Here is a 12075-nt window from a genome sequence, read left to right as displayed (position 1 = left end):
AGCCAAAGCTTGGATTGGTCAAGCTATCCAATGATAATTTATGCGACTGGAACCAAAAAGCTTAGCTCGATAAAAATGGTAACAAACCAACGTCACACAAAGTCAAATGTAGACTAGATTAATGAAAAATCACGCACAGCCCTGATGAAACATCCATATCGTTTCTGCTTACCTAGGGAATACTCTATTTTCATTGGAATTGAAAACGAAGACCGAGATTTTAAGTCTGAATTTTAAGTAATTCTGGAAAATCTTTCTGACCTTTTCGAGAAGTCTCAACTTCCGTTTAGGCAACGATTTGTGAATGGAATTCGCCAGCTCATTGAAAAGTGTATCGCAAAAACACGTCGAGGGTGAGAAATGGCTCAGGTATCATCATATAATCAGGCACATAACTGCTTACCTCACAAACTCTCTTGTCACTTGATAAAGGTCCCGCCGACCAAAAAACAAAAAGAAAATCCCCAAGCTGGAATCGTAAAATATAAAAAATAAATGCTAATAATAACAAATTCAACAGTTTCCTGCGGCTCAAATCACAATTTTGCCGTCTCCCTTGGCAGCTCTGCCGTTTCATGTCATTAGCGGACTCCAAAGTAAATATTTGACGAAGACAAACGAACCTCCGCCGCGCAGCCACTTCATCATCCCATAACCCGTTCTCCCCGAAATAAAGCGGAAAAATAATAATAATAATAATAAAAAGCAAGTGACGATCACTTTGAGGGCAATGAGGGCGTTCTTTACTTTTTTCTTTTGTTTGCAGAAGATCGGTCCCCTCTTGTTTCAGTATGAGATGAGTTTGGGAGTTGAGTAAACCGATCGGCTTCGGCTTTTCGTTTCTTGCTGACTGTGACATTTTTGTCACATGAACTTGCCGCCGCCGCGATCTCAGCAATCCTCGAAGCAGGGGTAACTTGAAGTTTACTTTATGTACTCGCCATATTCGGTCAGCGTTTTTCGATGCGAAGATCACTTCCCATAATTGAGCCGATCGGCCGCGTTTTGTTATGGTCCCTGATTTTTTTCGCCGACGTGTAGTACTTTTTCATAATTTGATCTTTTGACAGATCAAAGATCGCTGCTTGAACCTAAGGTTAATCACTGACCGCAGCACCACAATATTGCTTGCTGTTGTTTCTGCTTAGGTTCGCTGTTTGTTTGATTCGAGCCGCCACATGAAATCATATTTCTCCATAAAGCATCCACTTTGTCTGTCCCAGCTTCCACAGATGATCGAGTGCCGATCTGGGCGCCCACACTCGATCGCATGTGTGCCTATATTTCTGTGGCTGTGCGCCTGTGTTAATGATCGCAAATGTCGTGATTTTAGTCGAGTGGGTTGAGTGAGGTGCTGAACTTTAATTAAACGCGAACCGAAATGTGTTTTTTCACATTCTGAACTTTGAGACATCAACTGCAACCGGGCAAACAAAATGCATTCGCTCTGAGATCGGTTAATCAACAGATGGCCTTATGTCTCCTATGGGGGTTAATATGACTTCACGAACTCAGGGAAAACCTTCGAAAATTGGTACACATCAGCTATGTAAAAAGTAATGTGATTTATATGAGAATAATTCTGTACATTTCGGATATAAATAAGTAATTCGTCGGTTGGTTCGATTGGCTTTTATTGAGTTCCGTTTTTACTGCTAGAACTCTAATTAAAATTTTGTGAAGTAATAAATTATGACAGAAAGTATTCAAAATAAATTTGTATTTATTGACAGAAAGTATACAAACTTATTTAAAAACATATTTCATACGTTGACCTCAAATGTAGATTTTAAAATGAATACAAAGCTGTTTTTATATTTATTAAGATTTTTTTAAAATCCAAATCAAATTAAAAATAACTGTTGAAATAAACGTAAAGCCTGGCGATGAGGAAACAAATTTAATTGTAGTTAAATTTTAATTAAATTTATGGACATCAGTTCAGAGCTAGGCTTTAATTGCGGCTTTAATAAATAAATTAAAGGTTCAAGTGTATTTAAGTGTAATTAAACAAAATAAAAAACTTCACAAAAAAGGGTCTAAAGTGAAAACATGTTCCAGTTAGGCAATTATTCAATGAGCCATGGGCCAGAAACAGTTGGACATTACGGCCAAAAACCTTTAACTGAATCACAAAGGTTTAGAACAACTTAATTACAAAAAAAAAAAAACAAAGGTAAAATCGAAAAGGCAAGGCCAGCGAATCGGTGAAGAGAAAAAGTGCAAAGCGCATAAAAAATGTTGTAATCAAAAATGCGAAATGCAAATAAAATGCAGGTAGAGTGCACACACATACTCACTTAGGACAACTGTAACAAAAACGGCAAGCCAAGATACAAAAAAAACAATTGGGGAGTTGGGGAGGGGGAAGGTGAGTGCGCTTATCAGGCCCAAAAGCAAACGCAAAAAAGTAAAAATAAAAAACAGCAACAACCACAAACGCCGGATATGAGCGCCACTTAAAAACTGTAAAAACAATGAACAAGCAACAAGTGCTCGAGACGACTACACACAAAACAAAACCGCCCTACATCAAATCCTACATATGTAAATCGCAGGTCAAATAAATATGAACATTTTTAATATAATTTTGATATTATAATAAAGTTAAAAATTATATATATGTTCATGTAAGTTGGAATAATGGACTTGTTCCTGTTTGATAATTGTAAATGTAGAAGTAAATAAATGGAAATATCGCAAGAATATTTCAATTTGCATTAATATATTTTGTTTAAATTGATGTGTAAAATACATATTCTTCTTCCTGTGTAGAGCAACAGATAGTGCCGGAGAGGATTGTAAACAGACCCGCGGAGAGAGCGTTAAATTTGCACTTACCGTTCCGCAGAGAGCCACGGCGAAACAACAACAAAATCTACAAGAGGGGACAGGTAGCCGTTTCACCGGCAGGCCAATTAATGAAAGCGACAAAATGGCAAATAATACTTTGGAAAATGTCCACGGCATGACCATAAAAGCCTAGCAAAGTACAGGTGGACCAGGCCCACAGCGTTCACATTCACTATTAAATTTAGAACAATTCGCTTTGATTGCTTTGGGATACATACGGTTTTATTTGCAAGATACGAAATCTTTTTGTGTTCCTTTATAACTCTAATAAACACATTTTTGGTTGAAAACAAATGCTTCCCTATTTTAAGGAGATCTTTTTATTTAAAAATTTTAAAAATGCATTGTAATGCAAGATTTTTAAGAATATTATGTGAAAATGCTAACGATCAATAATGTTGAAGCAGGAACACAAACCTTGACTTGAAAAGGCAATTTTTAAGGACCACTCCAATATACGCTGTTAAATTTGTTTTATTTTACAGTAAATTTGTTACCGATTTTCAAAGTGCTATTTAAAGTTCGAAGAAATATAAATTTAATAGCAACATCTTGAAAATCATTTTCTTTAACGAATTAATTTTTATTTTTGCGTTGCTCTTAGAGGTGAGCTTCTATGTACAGATATCAATATTTTTTTGAAGGGCAACTAGAGTTTCTAACTTTTTTAATTTTTTAAATTTTGCACTGCAAATTCTTAAAAAAAAAGTTTAGATGTTTCAATAATAAAATGTTTAAATTTCAAAAATAAAGTGACACTATCTGTATCGCAAAAAAAGAAACGTAGGAATAGGTCACTCTGACGAGACTCCGCTGTAGAAATGGGGGGGAGTCGCGAAACAAACGCACAAAGGGAGCACGGGAGATTGAAAGAGAGTGGAGCGAAGAAGTGAGGCAGAGGTGGACCGAAACAGTTAGCCACTAATTGCAAGCATGCGTCGCCACAGCTTTTGTCACCCGTCGATGTAAGTGTAATTGCAAGTTTAATTGTAATTGTGGCTGTAGTGGCGGTTGCGGCTCAATCAAATGTCTCTGCATTTACAGTTGCTGCGGCGGACATTTGCTGAATCATTTGTTTATGGCCGAATCAAGAGTGTGTTTGTATTAATTACCGTTTTAAGCTGCGTCCCTGTTTTCCTCCGTTGTTGCTGCTTCTTCCACGCTGGAATTTGGAATTCTTTGCTGTCAAACACTTCAATGAAAACTTTTATGTGGAGCAATTGATAAATCCGCTCACGCACACACTGACACTCCTCTGCCGGACTCTACGCACACACACTTGCGCTTTGGCATTTGTACGTTAAATTAAGTACAATAATTCACTGGCACTTGTCGTATCGTCGCTGGTTTTCTGCGGCTGGCATGCAATTAAACAAACATTTTGATCTGTCTGTATTTCTCCTGCAGTCGCAATAACAATATCCATCGATCGCCGCGTTTTGATTAATTGTTTAAATTACGTTTGTTATTATTGTTTGGTTGGGCCACGAGAAAGCTTCCGCATCGAACCGCACTCGAGAGCTTTGGAAAAATAACTGTGCAGCAGCAACTGATCAATCGACACTTGGGGCCTTGTTGTTCTCTTTCTCTGCCGCTCTCTCTCACTCTCTCTCTCGCAGAGCGAGCGACAAGTGGGGATTACAACAACAACTCTGGTTGTATGAATGAATTTTGTTTGGCACGCTCTGCTTTAAGAGAGATGGAGAGGGGAGCGGCGCTCTTAAGATTTACTCTTCATTGTGTAGCATGTTATTTCTCCTGAGTGATTATTATCATTATGAAGTGATCTGATTTGCTGCTGATATTAAGGCAAGACCGGTCAATAATTACACTGGCTAGCAAAAGCGTCCTTTTTTTGAAGGTTTGAATAAATAAACAATATTTTATACAAACATTCTTATAATGTAAATATAACATCGATAAAGAATTTTTCCTTTTACAAAAGGACACAACAGCGAGAAGGGAGGACCATATAAAGTACTCCTAAACAGAATCAAATGCTTATTATATCTAGCCATTCCTTCTGTTGCCTATCTTAAGGCGTCTTAAGGTGGCTTGCATTTAATATGTTTAGTTTTAACGTTTTTCAAGATCTTAACTTTATTTTCGATCGAGTCTCGGTGGTTGATGCTGAAAATCGTTTATTATGTATTTATTTAATTGAATTTTTGTTTAGTTTTTTAAGATGTAAATTTAACTAGTGCTAAATAACAGAAACCACTAAGATGTAAATATTTGTTTTTCAAGCTTCTATTTTGTTTAAAAAAATCTATATGTTTTGTAAGTGTAATAATAGGTTTTACAATATTGATTTCAGCAGAAGTTGATTAAAATGCTCTTTAAAAAATAATATGGGATGTTATTTAACTAGTTTTAAAACAGTAACCACCAAAATGTAAAGATTCATCTCACAAGCTTTTATATTGTTACAAGAAATCAATTCCTTTTGCAAACTAGTGTAATTATAGTTCTTACAAAATTTATTTCAGCAAAACATGATTAAAATGCACTGTAAAAAATGATTGTGTGTGTGATTAAAACAAGGGCGAATCGTGTTTCCGATGGTATCATCACAGATCCCCATTAGGACGACAAGATGGAGGTATCTATCTCCCAGAAGAGACACAATGTATGAGGTGATAATTCACTTGTACGTCACCCGCTTGCATTTGCATTCGCCATTCGATCCCAACCCAGGCCACTAACTACGGTTATCCTCAATCAGCTAATTTATTTCCCTGGAAAATATCGTCCCCACCTCGAGTAAGCGAACGATTTTCCCTGCCAAAGGGGCTCCACCTCCATTCAAATGGGGGAAACCAAACAATTAAGCAAACAAAACGACAGCAACCACGGCTGCAGTTGGAGACCCAACTGCAGATCCAGGTCCAACTTCAGCTCCAACTCGCCAGCCCCGACTCTTGATAGCCCCTCCAGATAGAAACTGTCAAACAAAACAAACTACACGATAGAAACCAAACAAAGCGGGGCTTCCAAAGTGTGCTGCGTTTTAGTACCCGGTACTTGAAGGGTATAATATTGGATAATAAATAGCTTTACTAAATCAAGTTGATGCATCGAATATTATTACCATATAGGAATATGGAAACAAACATAAAATTTAAGTAAATTCGCTGTATATATTTAGTATATAAACTTTATTTTACAATAATGGAAAGACTTTTTCAGATAGATTTCGAGGCGCAGATTTTTCACGAAGTTTTGAGAAAAGATACAAAAGATAAAAAATGTTAATAATTGCAGAATGGATTCCCAGAATCGTTTTATAATTACTTACAATTGTTAGGCAACTGATACTAAACGGGTATCCAATAGTCGAAATGTCTAGATCCAGAGTACTAGCTTGTTTATTGTTGCCTTGCCTTTGTCTTTTGTTTTTGCATGGCAAATGGAAGACTAAGTACAAGAAAAGGCGTCAATGACGACCGACGAAGAGGACTGACATCGACCTTCGGCAACTTCGACAACGCCAGCAGCAACAACAACGACCCATCAAAAAGGAAGTTCAAAATGAAAAAAAAAACGATAAAAACACTACGAACAAGAAAGGAAAGCTAACTTCGGGCGGAGCCGAAGTTGATATACCCTTGCAGAATACTCTGTAAATTATATTCTCCAAAATTATTCATATGATGCATTCTTAATACTCATAAAAAATCCGAACTTCCTAGCTTTAACAACAACAAAGTTATGGCATTTCCAATCGTTCAGTTATATGGTAGCTATAGGATATAGTCCGCCGATTCTTATGAAATTTGGTAGGTCGGATTGATTGGCCAAATATAACACCCACAGAAAATCCCAAATTCCTAACTTTACAAACACCAAAGTTATGGCATTTCCGATCAATCAGTTATATGGCAGCTATAGGATATAGTCGGCCGATCCTTATGAAATTTGGTAGGTCGGATTGATTGGCCAAAAATAAAATCCATAGAAAATCCCAACTTCCTAACTTAACAAACACCAAAGTTATGGCATTTCCGATCAATCAGTTATATGGCAGCTATAGGATATAGTCGGCCGATCCTTATGAAATTTGGTGGGTCGGATTGATTGGCCAAATATAAAACCCATAGAAAATCCCAACTTTCTAACTTTACAAACACCAAAGTTATGGCATTTCCGATCAATCAGTTATATGGCAGCTATAGGATATAGTCGGCCGATCCTTATGAAATTTGGTAGGTCGGATTGATTGGCCAAATATAAAACCCATAGAAAATCCCAACTTTCTAACTTTACAAACACCAAAGTTATGGCATTTCCGATCAATCAGTTATATGGCAGCTATAGGATATAGTCGGCCGATCCTTATGAAATTTGGTAGGTCGGATTGATTGGCCAAATATAAAACCCATAGAAAATCCCAACTTCCTAACTTTACAAACACGAAAGTTATGGCATTTCCGATCAATCAGTTATATGGCAGCTATAGGATATAGTCGGCCGATCCCGGCCGTTCCGACTTATATACTGCGTGCAAAGGAAAGAAGGGTGTGTGCAAAGTTTCAATCCGATAGCTTTAAAACTGAGAGACTAGTTTGCGTAGAAACAGACAGACGGACAGACGGACAGACGGACATGGCTATATCAACTCAGGAGGTGATCCTGATCAAGAATATATATACTTTATAGGGTCGGAGATGTCTCCTTCACTGCGTTGCACACTTTTGACCAAAATTATAATACCCTCTGCAAGGGTATAAAAATCGAAGCCCCAAGAAAAGGACCGAGAGATGCATCGAATATAAATTAACTGCCATGATCGTGGTAATGGAGTAACAATAACAAGAATAACAGTGGCAGCAGAGAAAGAAATAGTGCAGCCCCTTAAGCAAAATATCTCGAAATAGTATTTTTATTAGAAAATGATTGTGTCAGTAAAATCAAAACAAAATATTCGAAAATAACATTTTACTTGTAAAATTGGCTTTCCATCAAGATCTCTTCTGAAAGGTGATTTAATTAGATAGTTATGATATATATATTTTATATACATAAGATTATTAATGTTGATTAAAATAAAAACGGAAAATATATATAAATTATCAACAAAAATAACAACAATAATTTTTACAAAATGTATTTAATAGTTTACAAATTCTTTCAGATTATTTGTATTTTATGATTAAAAAATATTTCAAAAAGTAGTACTTTCTAGATGAAGAAATTATATTTTGTAGTGCATGGGAGAGAGGAGCAATAACAATGAAGGCTGCACAAAAAGCCAGAAAGCAAAACGACAAAGCGGCGATGCTAGTGGGCGTGTACCGCTCCCCATCCGCCCACTGCCGCCCCTCCCCGTGCCCCTTTCCCCCGCCGAAGTGCTGGCCAAGTGCAATCTATGCCAGCGATCGGCTAAGTACAAATGGTTAGGAGATGCAACAGTAACAGCAAAAACGGCGAAAACAGCAACAGCCACAATAGCTGGCGAGGTCAAACAGCAATCAATAAAGGTCAGCGACTACCGCCAGGGCACGCCTGAGTGCCTACCGTCAATGCCGGATTGCCGGATTGCTGGATTGCTAGATTGTTGAATTGCCGGATCATCGGTGGTGGAAGGGGGTTTTGGCGGCAGAAGAGGCGGAGAACCAGCTCCCAGCTCCAGCCCACACCCAATCCCACTCCCTCCCCTTTTGCAGTCACTTGCCCATTCATGCGGCCCACGATGAAGATGCTTTATGTTGCAAATTGAAAGCTGGACATCCAATCGACTGAAGAAGAACAAGACGAGTCCGGTGGAGAGGAGCAGGCGGCGGCAGGAAGGTGGGAAAGAGAAGGCAGGCCGACAAATGTAGACAGTTGCGACTGCGCAGACGGAGCAGCAGCAGCAGAAGCTGAAGAATCCGCGTCAGAAGCCAAGAAAGGTGGGAGCGAGAAGGAGCTAAGCGACTGGAGGGAGACAAGCACACTGATGGAAGATCGATTAACCCTTTGGTGCCTGTTGGATTCGCTCGACTATCGAATCTACAGTCAATGTATCGACGTTTTAAAAGACTTCAAAGCTCAAGAATTCGCGTTCCTTTTCGCGTCCTTTTTCGCGTTCCATTTAATAATTCATAAAATTTGTAAATTCATATGACGAAGCTGAAGAATTTGTGGTCTCTTTTGTCTAATCATATTATTGGTTAATTCCCATATTTCAAGGCAACTAGTAACTTTAATGTAGATGAGCTTTTGATCCACCGTTTATATATATTTGTAAAACAATTAAATACACTCAGATTTCATAATTGATTTCATTTCAAGACATATGTAATTGTATTTCTTCTTATTTTGTATTTTTAAATTCTGATTAATTTTTGAATATAATGAATGTTTTTTTAATAACCCTTTTCCCGAATGGGGTGAGGGCTTAAAGACATATTTTTATCCTAATAAAAATAAAAAGCACTTCCTTATCGATTTTTTTATTAATATACTTTAGCACCTACTTGCATTTCCACGGAAGGAGCCCCAAGTGGCCTGTCTTGGGTTAATTAGCTAAATGGCGGATGTCGATGACTGTGGCATTAGGCGTATGTTTCTTGGCTATTCCCTGGCTGCCCCCTGGCCGTGGATGCCCAGGCCATGCCCACCAACCGACCGGCGACCTGTCCCGCCCCCTCCGCCACGTCACCGCCCCCGCAGCCGGGTGCTTTCGAGGCCGCAGCTCCTGCAGCTAAAGCCGCGGCTAAACCGATGATGATGATGATGATGCTACCAAGTGGCCTCTGCCTTTGCGGATGCATCTTCTGGCGGCCGCTTGCTATCTGCCTCGCCGTGGCATCCACAAGATATTTTTAATGGCCCAGCTTCCTTTTTGCAGATGCTCTGCTACTTTGCTTCTGCTCTTTTTGTTGGTCCGATTTTTGTGAATGAAGTTGTTTTAGATACTCTCCTGCACAGGCACACACATTCGCTGGAGGAGAAGTAGCACCATTATCGCACTGACATGTCTGCTGGATGTCGCGGCTGCCCACCACCCCCTTTTCACCCCTTTTCGCCCCCCAGCCCACCTCCAGCCGCCCACTTGGCGGTGTGTGTCACCTGTTGATGGATTTCGTTGTTTGATTAACATGAAATGGCATCGCATCCAATCCCAGCCGATCTTGATGCCTTGAGTGGAGTGGACTGGAGTCGGCGACTCTAAGTGACTCCGTCCCCGTCTCAGCCGGATCGCCTGGCGGATAGTTAGCCAAATGTCCGAGATTGATGAGGTGGATGGGTTAAGTGATGGCCTCGAGTGGAACGGCCAGGGAAATTGTGGGTTTTGATGGATTTCAAAGTACTTACTCCTTGGGAGCGTTTATCTGAACAGCCGGCAACCTTTAAGTCCATTGGTGCATTCATTTAGTACATATATGCAAATCATTTGGCAATTGAACTCCAAACACCAAACTACGAGTAAAAGTAATTGAATTAATCAGCCTGCTTTTTATATTTTCATGGTAAATGTCTGTTTTATTTTATTATATTATACTTATTACACAAAGAAACCAACAACATAAAATCAAGAAAAAAACTTTGTTTAAATGGTTTGAAAATTATAAATAAGCCTTATGTTTGCTTATATTTTATAGGTTTGGTTTTGCTATATACATTTATAACTTAAAAAACCAAACAAAAATAATTGCAAATAGAAGGAAAGCTGCTATATTTTAAGCTATGGACACTGGGTAATTCTTCTAAAATCAAGAATTTTGTATCTGAATTTAGCTCGAGTGCATCCCATAGTGTAGTTTATTGTTATTTTTATTTAAAGATGATTTTCTATTCGCGTTATGTTTGTTCATAGCCAAATTTATAATTATCGAACATCATATGGTTGTAAAACCCCAGAATTTTATTTTAACAAAATTTCAGACATTTGTTGGCAATAAAAGGTAGGTAAAACCAGGTACGCCCAACACATGGCATCATTAAAAAGTGCTTAAAAATAAGGGGCTACCTGTGCGATATATTTACCGCTATAAATTCACCACGAACGTCGCTTATTCAGCACACTCAGATCCCAACTGCCAAGCAGTCAAGATGTCGAGCTCTAAACTTGCCCTCATTATCCTGGTCATTGCCTGTTTGATTCTCATCGCTTGGGCTCGACCCAGGACCCGATCCTCGATATACAATGAGGTCACATCCCTGCCGGCGGAGCGGAGGATGAGCAACGACATCATGGACCAGATATCGCCCATAAGGAGGCCACACAATAGGGAATACTTCCTGAAGAGCCGCTCCTTCGACAGGCCCAAGATGATCTTCTCCCAGAGTCCCTTTTTCGAGAACTTCTACGGTGATCTTCAGCCCGAGATCGCTCCCGGTGGTTCGAACTACTTTGGCAATGATGTCCAGCCACTGCCCACCTACGAGATCCTGGAGCCAGAATCCTTATTTTAGGAATAGGAGATCAAAGGAATTTCTGTCTAAACTAAGCTTGATAGTCTTTTCGTGATCAAATTAAATTTAATTTAATGTACTGACATTTCTTTAATATAAAGAACGAAAAATATTAGTCTTAAAAACTACAAAGTAATAAACAATAATTTTTTTTACGGATATAACCAAAACTAATTTTAAATATCTAGAAATAACTTAAGAACAAAGTATACAAATAAACAGAAAACTAAAAACTTAATAAATAAATTGGTTTTTATTTTATAAATTTATTTTTTAATGAAATTATTAACAAATTATTTAATTAGAGCACATTTTTATAGGCACGGTATTAAGAATAACTCCTGTGTTTTACTGCACTGGTACTTCTATAAGATATCTGACTGCTCAAATTATTAAAGATCATGGTGATAAGTTTTTAAGCCTAGAGCTTTTATTTGCCTCACTTGCACCACCTTTCCCACCGATCCCCAGCGGATCTGGCATTCGGCTAATCGAAGCCAACAGCTCCGAGGGACGAACCCATTCCGCTAACAACAATCAACACTCAAATCAACAACAATCTGAACAAACTACAACAACATAATCAACGGCAGCCTCCCAATCCGGTGGCAACAACAACAATAACAGCAAAACGCTTAAATACGCAACGAGGAGGGAAGGCCGAAATAAAAAAGAAAAGAATCGAGAAGGTGCATCCCAAATGCCATGTAGGAATCCATGTAGGAACATCGGGTTGGCGTGTGTATCTGTGAGTGGCCATATCCCCAAGGAACGAATGTTTCTGGTTGTCGTTCTGGCCGGAGGACAAATCCTAAAGGCCAG

At 38.7% G+C, this 12075-nt stretch overlaps 2 protein-coding genes across 2 annotated transcripts in view; one reads left to right on the top strand and one right to left on the bottom strand.

Annotated features, from left to right (window-relative positions):
• LOC108052737 (AF4/FMR2 family member lilli) overlaps positions 1 to 4373 on the bottom strand; it is a 63205-nt gene extending 58832 nt beyond the window's left edge. The window contains 1 exon segment of the mRNA XM_044460354.1: positions 3966 to 4373. The gene's annotated coding sequence lies outside the window, so the exon portion shown is untranslated.
• A 6473-nt stretch (positions 4374 to 10846) lies between these two features.
• LOC108052514 lies at positions 10847 to 11450 on the top strand. The gene has a single exon (XM_017134913.2). It carries the CDS (start codon positions 10891 to 10893, stop codon positions 11251 to 11253), a length of 363 nt encoding a protein of 120 aa, XP_016990402.2. The 5' UTR covers positions 10847 to 10890; the 3' UTR covers positions 11254 to 11450.
• Positions 11451 to 12075: the final 625 nt, after the last annotated feature.

Source organism: Drosophila rhopaloa, unplaced genomic scaffold, assembly GCF_018152115.1.
Source record: "Drosophila rhopaloa isolate 14029-0021.01 unplaced genomic scaffold, ASM1815211v1 contig_2, whole genome shotgun sequence".
NCBI lineage: Eukaryota > Metazoa > Arthropoda > Insecta > Diptera > Drosophilidae > Drosophila > Drosophila rhopaloa.
This window is presented reverse-complemented; position numbering and strand designations above follow the sequence as displayed.

Coding starts and splice junctions, on each gene's coding strand:
- LOC108052514 (XM_017134913.2), top strand. CDS start 10,891: ATGTCGAGCTCTAAACTTGCCCTCATTATCCTGGTCATTGCCTGTTTG.